This window comes from Cricetulus griseus, chromosome X (genome assembly GCF_003668045.3).
Source record: "Cricetulus griseus strain 17A/GY chromosome X, alternate assembly CriGri-PICRH-1.0, whole genome shotgun sequence".
In the NCBI taxonomy this organism is placed as follows: domain Eukaryota; kingdom Metazoa; phylum Chordata; class Mammalia; order Rodentia; family Cricetidae; genus Cricetulus; species Cricetulus griseus.
The window spans coordinates 68,412,403-68,431,655 of record NC_048604.1 but is presented as its reverse complement, the minus strand read 5'-3'; the positions used below and the strand labels follow the sequence as shown (position 1 = coordinate 68,431,655).

General features: G+C 44.9%; 1 protein-coding gene across 6 annotated transcripts in view; it reads left to right on the top strand.

Annotated features, from left to right (window-relative positions):
* The first annotated feature begins 1,450 nt into the window (after positions 1-1,450).
* The window catches only part of Nhsl2 (NHS like 2), a 271,866-nt gene continuing 254,063 nt past the window's right edge, over positions 1,451-19,253 (top strand). For 4 of the 6 annotated variants that reach the window (XM_027431754.2, XM_035450277.1, XM_035450278.1 and 1 more), the window contains exon 1: positions 1,453-1,937. In XM_027431754.2, coding sequence (XP_027287555.1) covers positions 1,658-1,937 — 280 coding nt within the window. In that variant the 5' untranslated portion in view covers positions 1,453-1,657. Of the gene's footprint in view, positions 1,938-19,253 lie in introns of all 6 variants that reach the window. The other 2 variants (XR_003488140.2, XM_027431753.2) reach the window with 1 other exon arrangement.

Sequence of the window (19,253 nt, the reverse complement as noted above, 5' to 3'; positions counted from 1 at the left end):
TTCAATATACCGTTTATAGAGACTTCTTCTTAAAATTTATTTTGTTTTATGTGTATAATTGTTTGCCTGAATGTATGTCTGTGCATCATGTGTGTGCCGGGTGCCTGTAGAGGTGAGAAGAGGGCACTGAATCCCCTGGAACAGGAGTTACAGACAGTTGTGAGCTGCCATGTGGGTGCTGGGAATTGAACCAGGTCCTCTGGAAGAGCAGCCAGAGCTCTTAACCACTGAGCCATCTCTCCAGCACCTGTAGAGCTTTCTTGAACTGTCTAAGAAACAATTAATTTTCTGAAGAATGGAAACAGTCCACATCATATTAGTGCAGAAGCAAGTATTTTGCCACAAATGTTTTGCTAATAAGTTCTAAGGTTTATACTTAACAGAGCGATTGAAGGGTGGAAAGTGAGAAAAATAGAAAAGAAAGTACACCTGAAATCAAAGTAGATTAGAGGAGAATCAGAAGCAAGATCAGTGTGAGAAGTTCTGAGTGAAAACTTCCCAAGTGCACACAGCCATACAATACACTGAAGGCACTCTAGTTTTCTGAGTACCCTTTACCTTCTACAGTTGAGAGAAATCGGGGTTGTCTGCACTGAAAGCACATCTTGGCTCCTGAAACCCCTCTTCTGGGATTCTTCAGGAGCTCATTGTGGCCAAGGATGAAATCCATCCCAGCTGCCAGGCCCTCCACCCAAAGGAAACGGCTCTGAGTTCACTTTTAGCATAAAATACAAGCAGTGTCCCTCAATCCCAGTAGAATAGATTATTCCACAAAATGTTCATTATTCTTATTCTTATTATTACTATTATTATTAGTAGTAGTAATATTAGTATTAGTATTCCTTCATGCCTTTACAAGCAGAGAGAGACAGCGCTACTCCTCAGAGACACTTCCCTCCTGAACAGTCAAATAAGGTACTTAGTTCTCTCCTTTGTATTTCCGAGGTTTTGGTCGCTAGCTGGCTGTACTCATAGCCCCGTGTGGGTTGGTGCGAGGCTCAGAGTACACATTACAAGGAAAACCAGATGCATGGAGTCAGACTGTTCTGCGTGTCTCTGCTGTGACTCGCTGGCGTGGATGTCGGTGCATTTGCAGTTTTAGTTTTACAAAAAGGAAAGTTTAAGTAAAAAAAAAAAGGCAGAAAACAACTTTAACCATCAGTACTGGGCCTGAAACTCCGCAGGAGGACGCGGGCACATTCCGCGCGTGGAACATCACATTCTCCTCAACACACATTCACTCAGACCTTCCTTCTTTAACTCTCAGCTCCTTCTTTCTACTCCTACTTCCCTTTTTCCTTTCTCCCAGATCAAGCGTTAATCTGCGAATTTCTGACCGCAAAAGAAAAAAAAAAAAAAAAAAGAGCGCGGGAGGGCGGGGTGGGAGTCCCGAAGTAGCAGAGCGAGGGAGGAGGAGAAAGGCAGGGAGGAGGAGGAGCCCAGTGGAGCCGAGTCAGAGGGACTGGTGGCTCCTGCGAGTGTGCAGCCCGCGGGGAGCCGGCGCTGCAGGCTGTGAAGCCTCCTGCCCGCCCAGCCACCCGCCGCGTTCACCGGCCCGCGCCTAGCGCCCAGCTCCACTCGGACTGCGGCCACCTCTCGGAGGCCAGCGGCGCCACAAGGCTAGCGGGCCGCGTAGGTCCCCTCACCAGCGCCCGAGATGCCGTTCTACCGGCGCACGGTGGAGCCCAAGCGTCTGTGCCCGCGCAACCCACCGCAGCCACTGGCCGAGCTCAGCGACGTGAGCCACCTGGCTTCGCTCACCCTGCTCCGCCAGCTCGCCGACCTCTGCGGCCACTCGCTGGCTCTGCTCGAGGACCTCGAGGAGCACCTGCTGGCCCTGGGGCGCCGCACCGACAACCTGTACCGGCGCACCATGCGTCTCCGCCGCCGTCTTCCCTGTCGCCTGCTCGGCCCGGAGGACGACGAAGAATTGCTAGGTAAATGGCGCGAGGCGCCCGCGACCCGCGACCCTCTCCCCCCCCCCCGCCTCTAGGGATGTCCACTGGGTCCGCCCCGTGGCAACCCCTCCGAGATCGAGGGACACGGCCTCCCGGACGCCCTCCCGCCGTCCAAACTTCCCGGGATCCGCTCGCGCCGTCCGGAGTGGCCCTCTACCCGCAGGGTTGCGGCCTGGGGGCTGCCGCCGCCTCTGCAACGCTTGGAGAGGGAGGGGATCCGCAGGGTCCCGGGCGGTATGGACCAAAGCGTCCCGGTGGCGTCGGGAACCCAGGGGCCGCGCAGGCGTCTCTGGCCACTTCGCAAAGTGTGCAGAGCTGCCTGCCTGCCTCCCGGGTGTCAGGGCCTCTGCAGCCAGACCCGTGCGACTTCGTGCTGGAGTGTGAACGGCCTTCCCGCGCCCAGCAGCTTCTGAGCACCCTTCCTGCCCGCTTCTCCCCTCATGGTCCGCTTTGCCGCGCCGGGAGTGGCCGGCAGGGGGAGGGGAGACTGCCCCGGGTTTCGCTGATCCCCAGCCGCTAAGGTCCCGTTGCCTAGCTTTGCTGGAGAGAACCATTTAAAGAAACTGTCATCGGTTTTCTTAAAAGTGTGCTCGCCTTAAGAGCCAGCCATGCCCGAGGACGTCAAGTCCCGGGGAGTTTCCTCACCGAACATTAGGAACCTTTGAGACTATAGGCGGGTGGAAGCCCTGGCTCTTTGCTACTTTAGATATCAGCATTTTGAATAGGGAGGATCTCCTCTGTGAAGAAAAGGAGCATTCCCTTAGAATGTGGGACTTCTCTCAAAGCAAGGTGTGTGTGTGTGTGTGTGTGTGTGTGTGTGTGTGTGTGTGTGTGTGTGTGTGTGTGTGTGTGTGTGTGTCTTAGAAATGATGATAGCGGAGACACTCCAGGTAATCCGGCCTGTTGGCATCTAGGGGAGGTTAGGACAGAGAGAGAGGGACAAGGGGAAGCAGTGTGGCCAGAAAGTTTCAGATGGAGGCAGAAGATGGTTACTTTCTGACTTTTGAGTGAGGCTTTGGGAGAGAATTATGTAGGTCAGTCCTCCTTCATTGCAGACTCCACCACTTACAAAAATGACAGGAGTCAGGGGCCCTGGCATCCCTCTTCCTTCATAAAGGTCTCTGACCTTTGAGGTGGACGCAGAGGTCACTGCTAGAGAAAAATAAACTGAATCCAGGGAGCAAAGGAAGGTGGAGGACAGAGATGACTACCAGATGGAATGTGGACATGGTACCAGAAGCCTGTGAGGCAGGGGATCAGGAAAGCTGAGGCTCTGGCTCTGGCTCCTTCTCAGTTAACAAAGAGGGTAAGAAGGTCATTGTTTTTCTTCCCCCGGGGTCCCACTGATTACCAGGATTAGTTTAGGAGAAATTTGATAAGACAGCTTGGAGAATACTTTTCCAAATCTCTGTCCAGCCTGCAGAGAGCCACCTACTGAGTTCAGCAGGGTAAATTGAGGCCAGGGAGGAAAGTCTGCTTTTCCAACTCACTTTTTGTGTGCTGAGTCAGCCAGCCCTTCCCATGGGCTGGGGTGTTGGGATGGCTTCACCAAGTCACCTGGGGGGCCTAACCCTTTCCAGTGATCTATCGGGTTAGGGACAGTTTTATGCCATTGACGTATTGTTAAAGTAAAGGAATGATTCTTAAGATAAATAGCCATTGATCTGGCTTCGCAGAAGTTTGCCCGAGCTGGGAGTGTGTCTGTCTCTTATCTTTAGTGAGGTCACTTGTCTTTAGTGTGGTCACTTGTCTTTGAGAACGTACATGTTGTTTGAGTCTGAGGTACTCTGAGGACTGCTGCTAACACCACCTTCTGTGAGTCTTTAAGAAGATCTGCTTTTCTATTTTCCTGCCCTGGACTCTTCCTGAGATTCCCAGGGTGCATTTTTCAGTAGTGGTGGGTCCTCTCAACAATAGGCTGAGGGTAAGTGCCAAATGCAAAGGGAGATGCAGACCATAACTAGAGTACCATCTGGCATCCCCTTGTTTCTGAGACATAAGCTTCAACAAGGCATCCAGCAGGCTGGATATTAGATTATGATCAGAAACAAACAAGCAAACCTTGTCACCTCTAGTCTATTTTTGCTTGTTCTTTCTAGCATCCTTTCCTCCTAGCATTCCTACACCTTTATTGACCATCTTGCTGAGGGCCAGCACCTCCGGTTAGCATTTTACCCTACACACTGCCTGTCTAGCTGGACTTCCCTCGTATTCTTCTGGTAGCTATTTCCTCCAACCATGGTGGGAAAGAGAAATGTGGGAAGGAGAGAGGTTTGGAAACATGGCCAGAGTGAATGACAGCTGACAGGCCAGCAGCTTGTAGCCTCCCTACTGGGACAACTTGGCTGCCACTAAAGGGCTGAATAGTGATAAGTCACACTGGCCCACAGCATGCAGGCTGGGCTGGGGCTGTGGGAGGCAGCAGGGGGAGGACAGGGCAGGAAGGAAGATAGAGGACGAGAAAGTAGATGTTACAGGATTCCACATGATTCTTTACACTGTATCGGGTCAAACTCCTACCATCTTCAAGGTTACAGGGGTGGAACTGGGCTGGCTTGGTTGCCTGGCAACAACCCCCCCCCCCAAAGGCTGTTCTTTGGTAACTTGAGCCCCTTTGAGACTGTACTAGAAACTCTTGTAACTGGGGGATGAGGGTGGTAGGGAAACGGGTCCACTCCAGTATGCACCAGGTCCCCCTGTCTGTGTCCCTGCCTGTCTGTTGCCATACCCCAGGCATGGCCTTGCTTCTAAATCGAGACGCCCCCCAATATGGTTTTGGATGTGATCCATTTTGTTACGTCTTGCAGCCTTTACTCTGTTCTTCTCAAAGTTGTTATGGTCAAAGCCAGTGGGAAATAGCTCCATGCCTGTTGCCTTTTGCTGAGTCAATCCGAGCTTTCCTACTCCTCCCTCCGAGATCTTTTTAACGTTTGTAGGTGCTTAGATGATCATTACAAAAGCAATTAGGACATCAGCTTAGGGGTATAATATCTCCTTTGAGATATAGGAAACTAGTGAAAGACTATAGAGCTCTAGGTATGATTATTTTTATTATATTTTTATTTATTTATTGTGTGTGCGTGTGAACAACACACACACACACACACACACACACACACACACACACACACACACACACCACAGTGCACAAGTGCATGTCAGAGACATGTAGTAGTTGGTTCTCTCCTTCCATCATATGAGTCTTAGTGATTCAACTTAGGTTATCAGGCTTAGTAGCAAGTGCCTTTACCTGCTGAGTCATCTCACTGGTCCCTCTAGTTATGTTTCATAACACTGGAGAGTTATCGTTTCACTGTAGCCCATCGACTTTCTTTGAGAAATACACTCTGTTGCATCTTTGCAGTTATTTTGTCTTGGCTACAGTCAGTGAGATCCACAGCAGAAACCCACTCTTCTTTTTGTATCCCTGTTTCTCGATTTTTCCAGTGTTGTGGCAACCCTGGCTACAAACCATAAAGGACAGCTAGTTTATTTTGCTTGAAATTATAGTCCCAGCATGTTATAACTCTGCATGGGGTGAAAAATAGGAAAACTACACCTCTTGACCACAGTCAGTTTGCCACTAGATGAGATGTTACACCCTTAGTTACACTGCTCTTGCTTAGAAAGATAGAGCATGATCTCTGGAGACTGATGGAGCTTAGGGGATCTTGGAAGACTTGAGAGACACTTGGCTGGGACTGATTTTGTCTCTGTCCTGCCTGTCATCCTCAGAGGCTCTTGGGACAGTGGGTTGACAGAAGGGCCTGGGGGTGGGAAACAAACCCACTTTCTGTAATTTTTTCACTTTCTGTTTTCTCCTTAAATACCATGAAATTCTTTAGTCTGCTTCATGGTATTTCCATGTGTTGAAAACATCTTCTCTGGAAATTTGAACACCAAAATGTCCACTAGAATGTCCTCCCCTTTAGAAACAAGAAATTTAATCTCCTCCTTTTAAGACACATGAACAGCAAAAGTGACAAAAGCATCAAGGTGTCAGACTAGTAGAGGAATAGAAGACTTAAGTTATGGCTTCTGGGCTCACCTTTGACCTTGATGAAGGTGATCAGGTTTCAGAAGAGTGGTGCATTGGCATCGTCTGTCCCTGTCTGTGCCCCCCTGGCTTTGGTAGAGTCTATTTATACTTCACTATGTGAACCAAAAAGTCAGTCATTAAATCATTGTGAGCATCATAGCACATGACAGCCAAGGCCCAGGAAGGGGAAAGGACCTGCCCAAAGTCACTCAGATGGATCAAGACTTATAGTAACCCTGAGGGGATTTTTGTGACTCCACACATGTGGTTCTAAGTGAAAGGGGTAGAAACCATGAAATTAAGCATTATCCTTTTGAAATGACTCGATGATCACTTGTATGTTGAAACTGAAAGTTTCTTACTAGGTTCTCTTCCTCTCCTCTCTCGTTTGCATTCCTGTTGCTTGTGGCCCAGGAACATATTCAATCTGCCAGTTTGGGAATGGGGCACCAGCCAAGTCACAGAGAAAGTCAATGACAGAAATACTTGATTCAGAAGGGGCATCTGACATTCTCAGCTAGTGTTCTACCCTCTGCTGTGACACTGAGTTCCAAGTCAGCTCATTGAGAGGCCCTACTCTGGTATTTTTTTTTAGCTGGAATTTGTCCAGGGTAAGGAATAATCTTGATTCCTTTAGTCCCCAAGGGATGCTTTAAAGAACAGCCCCCACCCCATGCTTTCTGTAGTTGGGAGGCAAGCTGGAGCTGGAGAGGAAGGATGTCCAACCTGCTTAGTACAAACTTCGGGTGTGAGCCAATGAACTCTTTTGTTAAAGCCTTGAGTTTGGAGTGAAGTTTGTTCTGGAGAGATGCTCTTCGAGTGCGAAAGCATAGTTAGCCATCCACACACTGGTCTCTGAAGGTCACCTTCCCATCAGGTCCTTTACTATTAATCCTTCTCCTGTCTTTACACTGATTCTCCACCCTTTAGATTGCAGGTCAATTGTGAGTATGAGGTTACATCTTGACTATTTTCTGTTGCTGCATGGGAGCTTAGTTGGCATTTCAAAAAACTCGTTTATTAAAAACCAAGGGGAACAAGAAAGTAAAATGATTGCCAGAAATGCGTTTAGCATACATGTTTCCAAGGAATGGATTGCTTATCCTTCTGGGCATAAGTAGCTTAACAGGCTTACTGGCTTTGCTGTTCTGTACTCTTTTAGAGGCCTCAACTCATCTTTTCTTCGGATTATTGCTTTCTATAATAGGCACAATTTGGTTTTCGTTCTTACCTTTGTGCTGGCTTCTAGAGACTGACAGGTAACTAGACTGGGTCTCTCCCCTCAGAGGGCTCCTAATCTGCAGGGCTGGGCACCATCTCGCTTCCCACCACATCAACATGGGGCAGCAAGTTGAAGAGCTAAAAACCAGTCTTCTGAAAGCGGATGAGAGAGAACAATTAGATCAAGACCCAGTTCACACCCCAGAGAGTTCTTCAACTCAGTCTCCAATAATGGAATTAGGACTTCCAGAATCTTCCATGGCAAATATCAAACTCAAAACACAATAGAATGCTATCAATAGTTTTCATTTTAATTTATAGTTTTATGCAGGAGACATCTATGTTCAAGCATATGAAGAATAGTTGGCTACTCAGCAGATAGACAATGGTTAGTGACTCTGTAGTCATCATGAGCCTCTTATGATAACATCATAGCCTTCTAGAATCTTCTGCTCCTAGCTGGGAATGATAAACCTTATTTTCATGGTTCAAACAAGAAATCAGTTCTTTGCATAAGTTCATTCAGGCAAATTTATTTTAATTTTTATTTGCATGCGTTTCTCTCTCTCTCTCTCTCTCTCTCTCTCTCTCTCTGTGTGTGTGTGTGTGTAATAATGTATGTGCAGGCACACATGTGTGTGGAGGTCAGAGGTCAGTCTTGGGTGTTGTTGTTTCTGTTTATCCTCTCGTTTTTTGTTTTGTTTTAAAATTATTTCTTTTATTTTTGACATTATAATATAATTTCATCATTTCTCCCTTCCTTTCCTCCTTACATCCCGCCGTATGCCCCTCCTTGCTCTTTTCCCATTAATTGTTGTTACATGAATATATATGTGTATGCATATACATATATACTCCTAAATATAACCTTCTCAGTCTGTATAATGTTACTTGTACGTATGTCTTCAGGGCTGACGATTTGGTATTGGATAACCAGTTGTTGTGCTCTTCCCTGGGGAAGATAGTTTCTCCAGTTCTCAGCATTCTTTAGTTGCCTGTCGCTTTTTGTATAGGGCTGAGGCCTCCTGAGCTTCCCCCCAACCACATTAGCATGTTTATTAGTTTCATCCTTGTTCAGATGCATGCTTAGGCAGTCATTTGGTGAGACTATGGTGTTTTGTTTTTGAGACAGGGTCCTTCACTGGCCTGGTGTTACCTACTGCACTATCTTCTTCCCAGCTTCAGTTTTCATTTTTAATTTACCCATTAATTAATTTGGTGAGGTTGGTGGTTGAACCCATGGCCTTATGCATGCTTGGCAAGTGGTCTACCAATAAAATATATCCCTGGCCCTTAATTTTCATTTTATTTATTATTGTGTATGTATGTGTGATGTTTACGTGGCTGTCAGAGGGCATACATATTTCACCATGTGGGTTCTGGGGCTTAAACTCAAATTATGAGGCTTGCATGGCTAATGCTTTTGCCCACTGAGACATCTTGTCAGTCTTATTATTTTAATTATATAAATTATTAGAGTGTGATAATTCAGTTCATATGTACAGTATGTAATGATAAAATCAGGGTAGTTAACATTTCCATCTCTTCACCTGTTTATTTATACAGTACAATGTGATAGTTCAATAAACGTATACACTATTTACTAATTAAATCAAGATTTTTGTTTCTATCTCCTCATTACATCGTGTTTGGAGATTTCAAGAGCCACTCTCCTAGATATTTATAAAAATATAAAGGGTTTTTGTGAACAGTAGTTACCCCACTGTGCTAAGGAACATCAGAACTTCTTCCTTGTAGCAGACTGCATTTTCTTGTATATTATCCAAATTCCCTGTAAAACCCCTCTGCCATTATTTCCAACCTCCGGTAATGAGCTACATTTAGCTCAACTTTTTTTTTTAAAGCTTTTACATATGGGTGAGAACACGAAGTATTTATCTTTCTGTGCCGGGCTTATTTTACTCAATATAATGTCTTCTGGTCCCATGCATTTGCTGCAAACAGGATGACAGCATTTTAATGGACAAGGCTTCTTTGATAATGCCACAGTCAGGTGTGATGACTAAGTATTTATATAAGTAACTTACAGCAAGGTTTGCTTGTGACAGGCAGGCAGTAGGGCTAGTCATGCAGGAGACAACTCGATTCTAGTCCTTTAACTTGGAGAGTTTGTGCACTCAAACAACTCTCCATCCTTCCGTCCTTCCTACTCGTCCAGCTGCTCCCCTCTCTGGAAATTGTAAGCGCCTCAATAAAGAATAAGTTCTTTGAGGGTAGATATATTTGTGTTTTTATTGCCACTTCTCCAGCGAAGTCAGGATTTGATGCCAAGTGGGCTTTTTACTAGCTATAGCAGCTGTCGAGATGAATCCCTTCCTTCCCCTTTTCTAGCCTGGGTTGTGATGTCCTGTGATGGTTTCTGGGTACATGGAGATGAGCTAGCATGCAGGTACACAGCCCACTGTGAGGAGCACTGTTGTGCAGATGAGTGACAGCTCTGGGGAAGGTGGAAGAGGCACACCTGACTCAGTGCAGAGATGTCCAAAGCTTCCAGGAGGATGTGATGTCTGAGCATTATTGTGACAGAGGAAGAGTATAGTGTGGATTTCTAGTTCAGGAAGTTGCCTAGTATAGAGATGTAAGAGGGAACTGATGTGGGGGAGGACCGGCTGGATTCAGGAGAGAACACAAATCTCCCCCAGACAGAGGGCCACCGCAGCAGCAGAGGTGGTGGGGAACCCATCATATCCTGTTTGTTGGTCACAGAGTTAGAGAGTGTTAGAGGGTAAAAAAAAAAAAAATGTATGGTTAACTTGAAGTTGTACCCTTGAGGAAGATGAGATTGAAAATTGCCTGGCAGAGCCAGGTTTTCCCTCTCTCCATGACCATCCCGGTCCCCAAAGTCCCTACCAGGAGGGACCCTAAAATACAGTGAGAAAGAGAGAGAAAGAAAACAAGAGTCTCCCTGCTTGTGAGTCCCTGGCACTTGAAACTGAAATCTATTCTATGTCTGTTTTGTGTGTGTGTGATATTTAAGGTTTGACTGTATCTTTTATTGTGTCCCCCCCCTGCCATATAACACAGAATCTCCGGAATGATCTGCAAGTTCTCTATGGGAAAACCAGAAAAATGTTTTTCTTTTCTTTTTATTTGGTGGTGCTGGGAATCAAACTTATTTAGGGCCTGCCTCATGCTAGACAAGTAAGCACCCTTAGTCTAAATTTTTTCCCTTTGGAAAATGGATTCAAAGGAAGGATGGGTTTTTAAGATCTTTTTTTTTTCCTTTTTACTTTGAGTGGATCGCTTTGCTGCTGAGAGCAGTGTAATTATCCTCCTGACAATTTATAGTCTGATTCCTCAGTATAAGCAAAGTACCAAATAAATTATCCTCCTCAACTGTGAGGTGACAGAGGCCTCCTAACATTAGCATGCTCAGGGGCTCCCTTCCCTTGCAGGAGGCAGCACCCAGAGCTGTTAGCAAGATGCTTCTTTTATTTATGGTGTGTCTCTTTTGGCTCTGCAATTCCACCTCAGGATCTTATGCTAAAGAAAAATCAGACATTGTGCCAAGATGATGTGATGCAAGGGTTTTCATCACATCATTTGTTTTTTTTTAATGTTAACTTGAGAAAGGAAAGTAACCTAACATTCATTCACAATGGAGTGATTATGGAAATTTTGCTCGGTCTGTGATAGAAGTGGTGAAATAGTATACAGCTATGAAGAACCCCGCTGTGGACACATGCAACTCAGCTGACTGAGCGATAATTCCTTCTGTGTAAAATGGGGTTCATACTATTCATGTCGGGGGATTATTTCAAGGGTCTAAATAATGTGCATAAATTGTTTGATGCATACCCCACAATCATGCATACCATCAGCAGAGACCATCCAGAAAGATGCAAGTCCTTCAAACCTTTGTTTATTTATTTGGTTTTGAGCTCCAGTCTCACTGTGACAACTAGGCTAGAATGAAACTTGTCTATCCTCCTGCCTCTGCAAATGAGTGCTGGGATTACACCCATTTGCCACCATGCCTGGCAGCTATGAACTCTTTTGAAACTCCTAGATGGAGACCCTGTTAAGTCTGTTATAATAAAAATGTTTCCTAGACAACTCTGAGCTGCAGCCATTCTTCTGTGCTCTGGAACTTGTAAAGAATGCTCACTTGTACACGGAGGAGCACGTTGAGGTTGTCAGTGCACCTCTCCCTGCCGCAGGATTTTGCTTTCCTTTGACTCCACCTTCATTCTCCCCCATTGACATATGTTCACTGTCTCATTGCCAACCAAAGGTGGGGGGGCATCCTTTGTAATTGAAGCAGGCTCTACTGAGAGCATTGTCAGTCCTGGGATGTTTATTGTTATAGACCATTGCCTGCTGACCTCAGACCCTGCCAGACTAGGACACCGGAGGGGCATTAACAAAGCAGTAGAGGGTGGATTCTGGTTCAGCTGTCTAGCAGCAGCCTTTGCCTTCAGTCAGGACTCCTCTGTGCTAGTCTCCTGGTAGGGGGAGGGGCATGGTTCCTGGCCAGACTCACAAGTGTTAAGGAATCTATTTGTCTAAGGGGTGAAGACGTTTTTCTCACAAAACTTATAGGCCTAAGGTGGTAGTGAGCAGTTTGCCTGGGGGTCTAGCAGGTCTACCTTTCCCCAATGCTGACAGAGTGAGGAGAGCCTGATTTCATAGCCAAGCAGCCTCAAGGTCACAGGAACACCTTGGCATTGTCTACAAGATGCCCAGACCACCAAGCAATTCTGTCATCTCCTCGGACAGAATGCTTCACAATGCTTGCAATGAAGCTCCTTCAGCTTCATTCCCCAAAATTTAAATGATAGCCACAGAATCTTGTACTGACTTCGGGTGCAAAACCAGATCATCTAAAAGGATTTAAAAACTACTGATGACATGCATCCTCTATAACCTGAAGTTCTGGGAGACAGTAGGCAGAAACGAGTATGTTTTCAAAGTTTCCAAGGGGTTGTACTGTGCAGCTTGGGGTGAAGATGTGCTATGGATGGTTAAGGGTAGACATCAGCAAGCCAGTTTCCCAACCTGTTTGACCATATAATCTTCCTCTTCCTCCTCCTCCTCCTCTTTCTTCTTTCTTGCTGTTCTAGGGAACATTTTGTGCATGGTGGATGCTACCATTGAGCTACATCCCAGTGCTTCATCGTACAGTCTGGTATAAATCATCTTTGTGGATAATAAGCATGAAGTATAATGTAGGCTTAGGTTAAAAGAAGTGACAAACCAGTCCACATGTATGAATTAATCACAAATAGTCATGCCTCCAAAGTTGAGTAATATACTTTTTGGTTTTATGAGCAAAGGAAGAAAATTAGAAAAATTACTTTATCAGTAAAAAAGAGTATATGCTACAGCAAAGTAAAAGATTTTTTATCTTATATTGCCTTGCTCATATTGAATGAAGACAATGTGTTTTTTTTATGTTATAGCTACATGGGGCCACACATTTTGACACTGGGATGGGTCTCTACCTTCAGCCAGCTTTTCAACAGAATAGAGAGATTTTGCTATGCACACAATTTTGGGAATCCAGGCTAAAAGAAAGACATTCTCACTTTATAGTTTCACACTTTTCAAATTGGGCCAGGCCAGAGATTACAGATCGAAGTGAAATGGTAGCTTCTGAATTGATGTGTAGGGTGGACTCCATGTTATCCTCATTTGGTAGTCCACAGCATGCACATAGTTAATGCATTCACATTATAACTGTATAAACGTATAGTGTTTTCAAACCATAGATACTTGTGCAGATACAATTCATCTTTTTCCTGTTTGTTTTTTGTTTTGTTTTGTATTGTTTTTTGAGACAGGGTCATATGTAGCCCCGGCTCTACTTGAACTTACTATATAGCTGAAGATGACCTTGAACCCCTGATCCTCCTGCCTCTGCCTGCTGGGATTACAGGCATGCATCACTGCTCAACAAATGCAATTTAGAAGACAGAATATCTGTCTTTCCTTTCATGATACCAACAGAAATACTTTTAGAATGTGGATCCTGGCCAACAGCCACCCAGAGAAAGGAAGAAGCCTGGTCCAATGGTATCTACGATGTTAGAGGCTGCATTTGGGCTTCCCATTTGGAACCTCCTCTGTATCTATTTTTGGGGCACCAAGATTTAGCTGATTCTGTTAGCAGCCACCAGGAAAATACTGGGACCAAGGGTATAGGGGAAGAGGGGGCACTTTTAGAACGTTCATCTCAGCTGTAATCGGAGAGATGGTAACCTCCAGAGTTGGCTTCTCAGGCCAGCCAAGTCCCCGAGGATGAAGACAAGGGAGAAAGAAGGATCTGCTGAAAGTGTTTGCCAAGAGGAAATGATGACTGTTTGGAGAGATTGAGGCCCAGACCCAGATAAAATAAGCATCCCGCGCTGTACACAGATACCAAAGTGCGTCGTGATACTCTATTTCTATGTATAATTTTTGTGCTTTCATCAGTTAAGATTTTCAATTTTCCCCAGCAAAAACACACTAAGTTTATAAAAGAGGAAGGATCTATTTATGAAGGCTGAGAAGTAGGTTTTAAGGAATGGTTCCGCTCAAAGTGATACAGAAGGGTTCCTTGCTGAAATGTGCGAACAGTGCATCTCCGGAAACAGAGCAGGGAACTCATTTTGTGAGGATTTTGGGTCGTGAGATCTTGCTGTATTCCAGCTTTTGAACCAGATTACCCCCTTGGAATAACAGGTTATACAAATTTACTCCCCATTGAGAAAAAGCCCAGTGAAATCTTTTCCTTATAACTTCAAGTTAATGCAAGCAGTAGGTTTAGGAAAGAAGCATTATTGGCATTTGTATTTTGTGCTTGGGGCTTCCAGACTGCCCGAGGCATGTGGAGAGGGAGGGAGGAGGAAAGGGGTCCAGATTGTGAATCCCTTTGAGTCAGGCAGCTGCCATTCCTCTGGTTGTGGCTGTACTTTCTAGAAGGAACAACTGGGGCTACTTGTTAACTGTGGTTGAAACATTGCTTTGGGGACCTGGGCGGGAAAATGCAACTATCGTTTCTTCTTTCACCACAGTTTGGTTGTGCTCTGTCAAAATGAACTTTAAAGTGGGAGTTTGGAGTGGGGTGTGGTGATGACTCGTCCTGTAATCCTAGCATTTTTGAGGCTGAGGCAGGAGGATCAAGAGTTCCAGGCCAGGCCTGGACTATATAACAAGATGCTGTCTTTAAAAAGGCTGAGTTTGGACATAGCTGAGATATTTTCCCCTTTAATGTTCTTGTCCCTTAATAAAGGAAAGCAGTTTATCTTTAATCTGGTGATTTAGAGTTGGCTTCAAAGACTAATTCCTATCCTGATCATCACACTAAGCCTGTGTTTGCCTCTGTGCCAGATATCGGTGATACTTAGTTCTTAAGAGTTGCTGTTAACTCTTGAGTCTTAACTCTTAGGGAGATGGTGCAGAAAGAGACAGTGTTGCTACAGACAGCCAAGCCCTGTATAGAAATCACAGGGTACAGGGGCAGGGAAGGCTTCCATATCTCTTTCCTCTTGCTGTCCTACAACTCCTATTCATTCCTCAAGACTCCCACACAGCTATGCCTGGCTCTTTACAGCCTCCTGGCTCTTTCTGCTATGCTCCTGCAGTACTTTCTTCACGTTTGCAACCTATGCTTCCTCCAGGTGTGTGTGTGTGGCGGGGGGGGGGAAGACAGTCCAGGCAGACGCTGCCAATATGTATTGACCTTTTTTGAACCCATTTTTATTTCCTTTCCTTTACTACCTCTTGAATGTAGTGTAAGCCTCGTCTTAGGAACTTGGAAAAACACACTGGTAACTCCTTTGCTTAAGATGAGCCAGAAGCTGGAAAGTTAGAGCAGTCCCTCCCCGGGGGAGGTAAATCTTGTCTTGACCGTGGTAGGGACTTGGACATAGGAGGCAGCTGCTGAGCCCTTTAGATCCTGAGGGCTTGGGATGAATTTCAAGTGTCTCCCTGAGCCAGACTTTAGTCAAGTGGCTGTGGGTCATGAGCCACAGGCCTTTGGGGGAGGAATAAGCCCTGTTGGGGAGGTTATGCACTTGCTTGCCTTTGCTTATTTGGTCTCAGGTAGAAGCAGAGTCCTGGTACCAGCTCACAGGAGTAACTTCCAGTTCTGAGCCTCTATTTTCTGTCAGGGGGATCAGAAATACTCCTATATAGAAAACAGCTTTGGAAGCAAACCTCATGCCTAAAATGTTACATATTATCCTTGAGGGGAAGAACAGTGGCTGACTCATCAGTCTGTCTTCAACATCTAGTTTGGAAGTAGGTATGATGCAAGTGTTTGTTGAATGACTAATGGCCTAGTAGGAGACAGGATTTTGTGTTTGTCTAAACCTTTGCGTATTACCTAATAAATCCTTTATATCAATTAATGATTTCTCTTAGCTGTAGTATTAGTTACTTTAAAAAAAACGTTTAATCTTGTCGGTTCTCAAGGCAAGAACCTTGTATACCAATTTCTTTTTTATTTTATGTTTTATTTATGTTGCATTGGTGTTTTGCCTGACTTTATGTCTGTGTGAGGGTGTCAGATCTTGAAGTTACAGACAGTTGTGAGCCGCCATGTGGGTGCTGGGAATTGAACCCAGGTCCTCTGGAAGAGCAGTCAGTGCTCTTAACTGCTGAGCTCTCTGTCTCTCCTGCCCCCATATTAGTTACCTTCCAATTGCTGTGATAAAGCACCATGATTAAGGCAACTTATAAAAGGGAGGATTTATTTGAGCTTACAGTTTTAGAGGTATAGGAATCCATCACCATCATAATAGGGAATATGGCAGCAGGCAGGAAGACATTAGAACAACCTCTGAGGGCTCATATCCTGACCTACAGACAGGAAGCAGAAAGCACATTAGGAATGGCCCTTTTCCTTTTTTATTTATTTTGCATAACAACCAGTTTCCCCTCCCTCCTCTCCTCCCATGCCCTCCCCCACCTCCTCTCTACTCCTCATCTTTTTTCATTTTTTTATTAACACATTTTTTACACAGTCTATTTTGACCATGTTTTCTACCTCCCCTGAATCTTCCCATATTCCCCTCACCTCCTTACGTACCCAACTTCACGTCCATTCTCTTTCAAAACAAACAAAACTAAACTCCCTAAATTAAAACAAACAAACGAATAAGAAACCTCTCTGCTCCAGGCTCAGGAATCTATGTGGAAGAGGAGATGGAAAGACTGTAAGAGCCAGAGGTGGTGGATGACTCCAAGGAAGCAGCAGCATCCTGATGCAACAGAACTGGTGCACATATGAATTCCCAGGGACTATGACAGTCTGCACAAGACCTGCACAGGTTCACACCAGACAAAATCCCAGTACCGAAAAGGGGAAGTAGATGCAAAATCCCACCCATAACCAAGAAGCTATTTGTAGTTGATACCTGCTGGGAAAGGGAAAAATCAGTTTTCTCCAGTGGCGAGTCCCTGGGTATACCAATCAACACTCCAGAGGAGACCCTATGCCCAGGAGTAATTAGCCAATACTAAACAAACTCCACTTTGGTTTTGGTTTTTGGTGCGGGCTTTTTGTTTTGAAACGTCAAGCCCACATCCAGTAACACACCTCCACCAACAAGGCCACACTCCTTCCTAAACAGTTCCACCAACTAGGGTCCAAGTTCTCAAACATATGAGCCTGTGGGGGCCACCACAGATATTTTGTAACCTCTGCCATTATCATTGCTGGGAACCTCACAATACTCCAATACTCAAGAGGATATTTATTACTTCTTTGCTATTTTGCCTGCAATAGAACATACCACTGCCACATTGATGGTGGCTTCCAGGCTATAGTCTTTTTAAAGAATGTGTTTGGGTATTTTGCCCACTTGTCTGTGCACTGTGTTTGTACCTGGTGCCCTCAGAGACCAGAGTAGGGCATTGGATCTCCTTGGAACTAGAATTACAGATGTTTGTGAGCCACTGTGTGGGTACTGGGAATCAAATCCCAGTCTTCTGGAAGAGCAGTCAGTGCTCTTAACTGCTGAGCAGCCCCCTAGCCCCAGCTATGATCTATTATGAGCTCAGGTCTTGTATCAGAGTCCTACAGGCTGTGTCACTTCCATGCCTGTGCCCCTTACCCAACTTCAGTATGTAGTTTTGCTCAATGCATACTCGCTGTTTGAGTATCAGAGAAACAAAGGAAGTTCCATGGTCATGTACCCCATCTTATTTTTTGCACACCCCTTTAAATATGTCTTTATCTCTTTTTATTTAGCATAAACACTTCCCCTCTTTTTAAAGGAAAAAGCCCTTTGAGCATAAAAACATAGCTCATGTTCTGATGTTTAAGAGCAGTATGTGCATTGCAAACCCATGTCATTATCAAGGATTCCACGATAGAGTTAGCTATTGCCATTCCCCTCTTGGTGAGGCAACAGACTTTAATCAAGTAACTAATTTGCTCAAGAGTTGGAAGTGCTGAGGGTGGCAGAGACTGTGGGGAAGTCTATGAGGGTATTGTCCTGATTAATGATTGATGTGAAAGGTCCAGCACTGGGCACTATGCCACCCATGGGCAGGTGGTCTTGGGGTGTATAAGAAAACATGGTGAGTGAATCATGGGGAGCAAACCAGTAAGCATTGTTCCTTCATGGTCTCCGCTTTAGTTCCTGTCTTCAGGTTCCTGCCTTGAGTTCCTGCTCTGACTTCTCTTTATTATGGACTTTAACTTGTAAGGCATAATGTAAACCTCTTCCTCCTGAGGTTTCATCACAGCAGCAGGAAAACAATCTATGACATTATCCATAGAGAACAGCCTGACTGGGAGAAGAGGTGACACAGCTCTTTCCAGCAAGACCTAAGTTGGTGGGACAAAAACCAGAATGAACGTTTCTTGATAGGGCCAAGGAGAGAAATCAGGATGCTAGATTTTTTAATGTAAATGTAGCATCTTTTCACTTTTTTCCATTTATGAAGCACTTTACACAAGTCTTAGTCAATCATATCACTATGAAGAGACCATGGCAAATCTTATAAAGGAAAACATTTCATTGGGGTTGCCTTACAGTTTCAGAAGGTTAGTTATCATCATGGTAGGAAGCATGACAACACACAGGCAGACATGGTGATGGGGAAGGAGCTGAGGGTTTCTACATCTGGATCTGCAGGCAACAGGAAGAGAGAGAGAGAGAGAGAGAGAGAGAGAGAGAGAGAGAGAGAGAGAGAGAGAGACAGAGAGAGAGAGAGAGAGTGACACTGGGCCTGGCTTGATCATCTGAAACCTCAAGGCCCACCCCTAGTGACACATTTCCTCCAACAAGGCCCCACCACCAATAATGCCACTTCTTATGAGTCTATGGGGACCATTTTCACTCAAACAACCACAACATACATTTTCTAATATAGTCCTCCTGTGAGAAATAGAAAAATAAATTCAGAGATATTGCAACTGGCGTGCTCATGGTGGCAAGTGAGAAGGCCAAGAAACCATTTGTACTGTTTTAGATGCCAAAGATACGAGTACATATACTATGGACACAAATCTTTGTCCTAATCAAGTGTATAAAATCAAGGATTTGTTTATTTTTATTTACCTTGTCAGGTAAGCAATCTCTATTTTAGTTTTGGTCTTGGCTGTGTGTTTTAGAATCACTTGAATGCTTCCATAAAAAACACCGATGTCTGAGGGCACACATACATGTGCACTGAAATTTTAAAGCTGCTTGGGAAGGAGTGGGTATGCAACTGTGTTGTGGAATATTACTTTAACTGTGTAAAGGTGTATACATCTGTTTATGCTGCATTTGTTTAATTATGTAAAGATGTGTTGCTGTTTCACCCAGCCTGCCTAAGGCTACCTAATAAAAAGTTAGATGGCCAATAGTTGGGCAGCAGAGAGAATAATAGGAGGAAGAATCTAGGCTCAAGAGAGAAGAGAAGAGAGAAGGAGCAAGAAAGAAAGGGAGATAACTGGGGCCAGTCAGCCAGGCAGTCACCAGACAGAAAGACAAGGCGTAGGACATACAGAATGAAAGAAAGGTAAAAAGCCCCAAAGCAAAATGTAGATGAAGAGAAACAGGTTAATTTAAGTTGTGAGAGCTAGCGGGACAAGC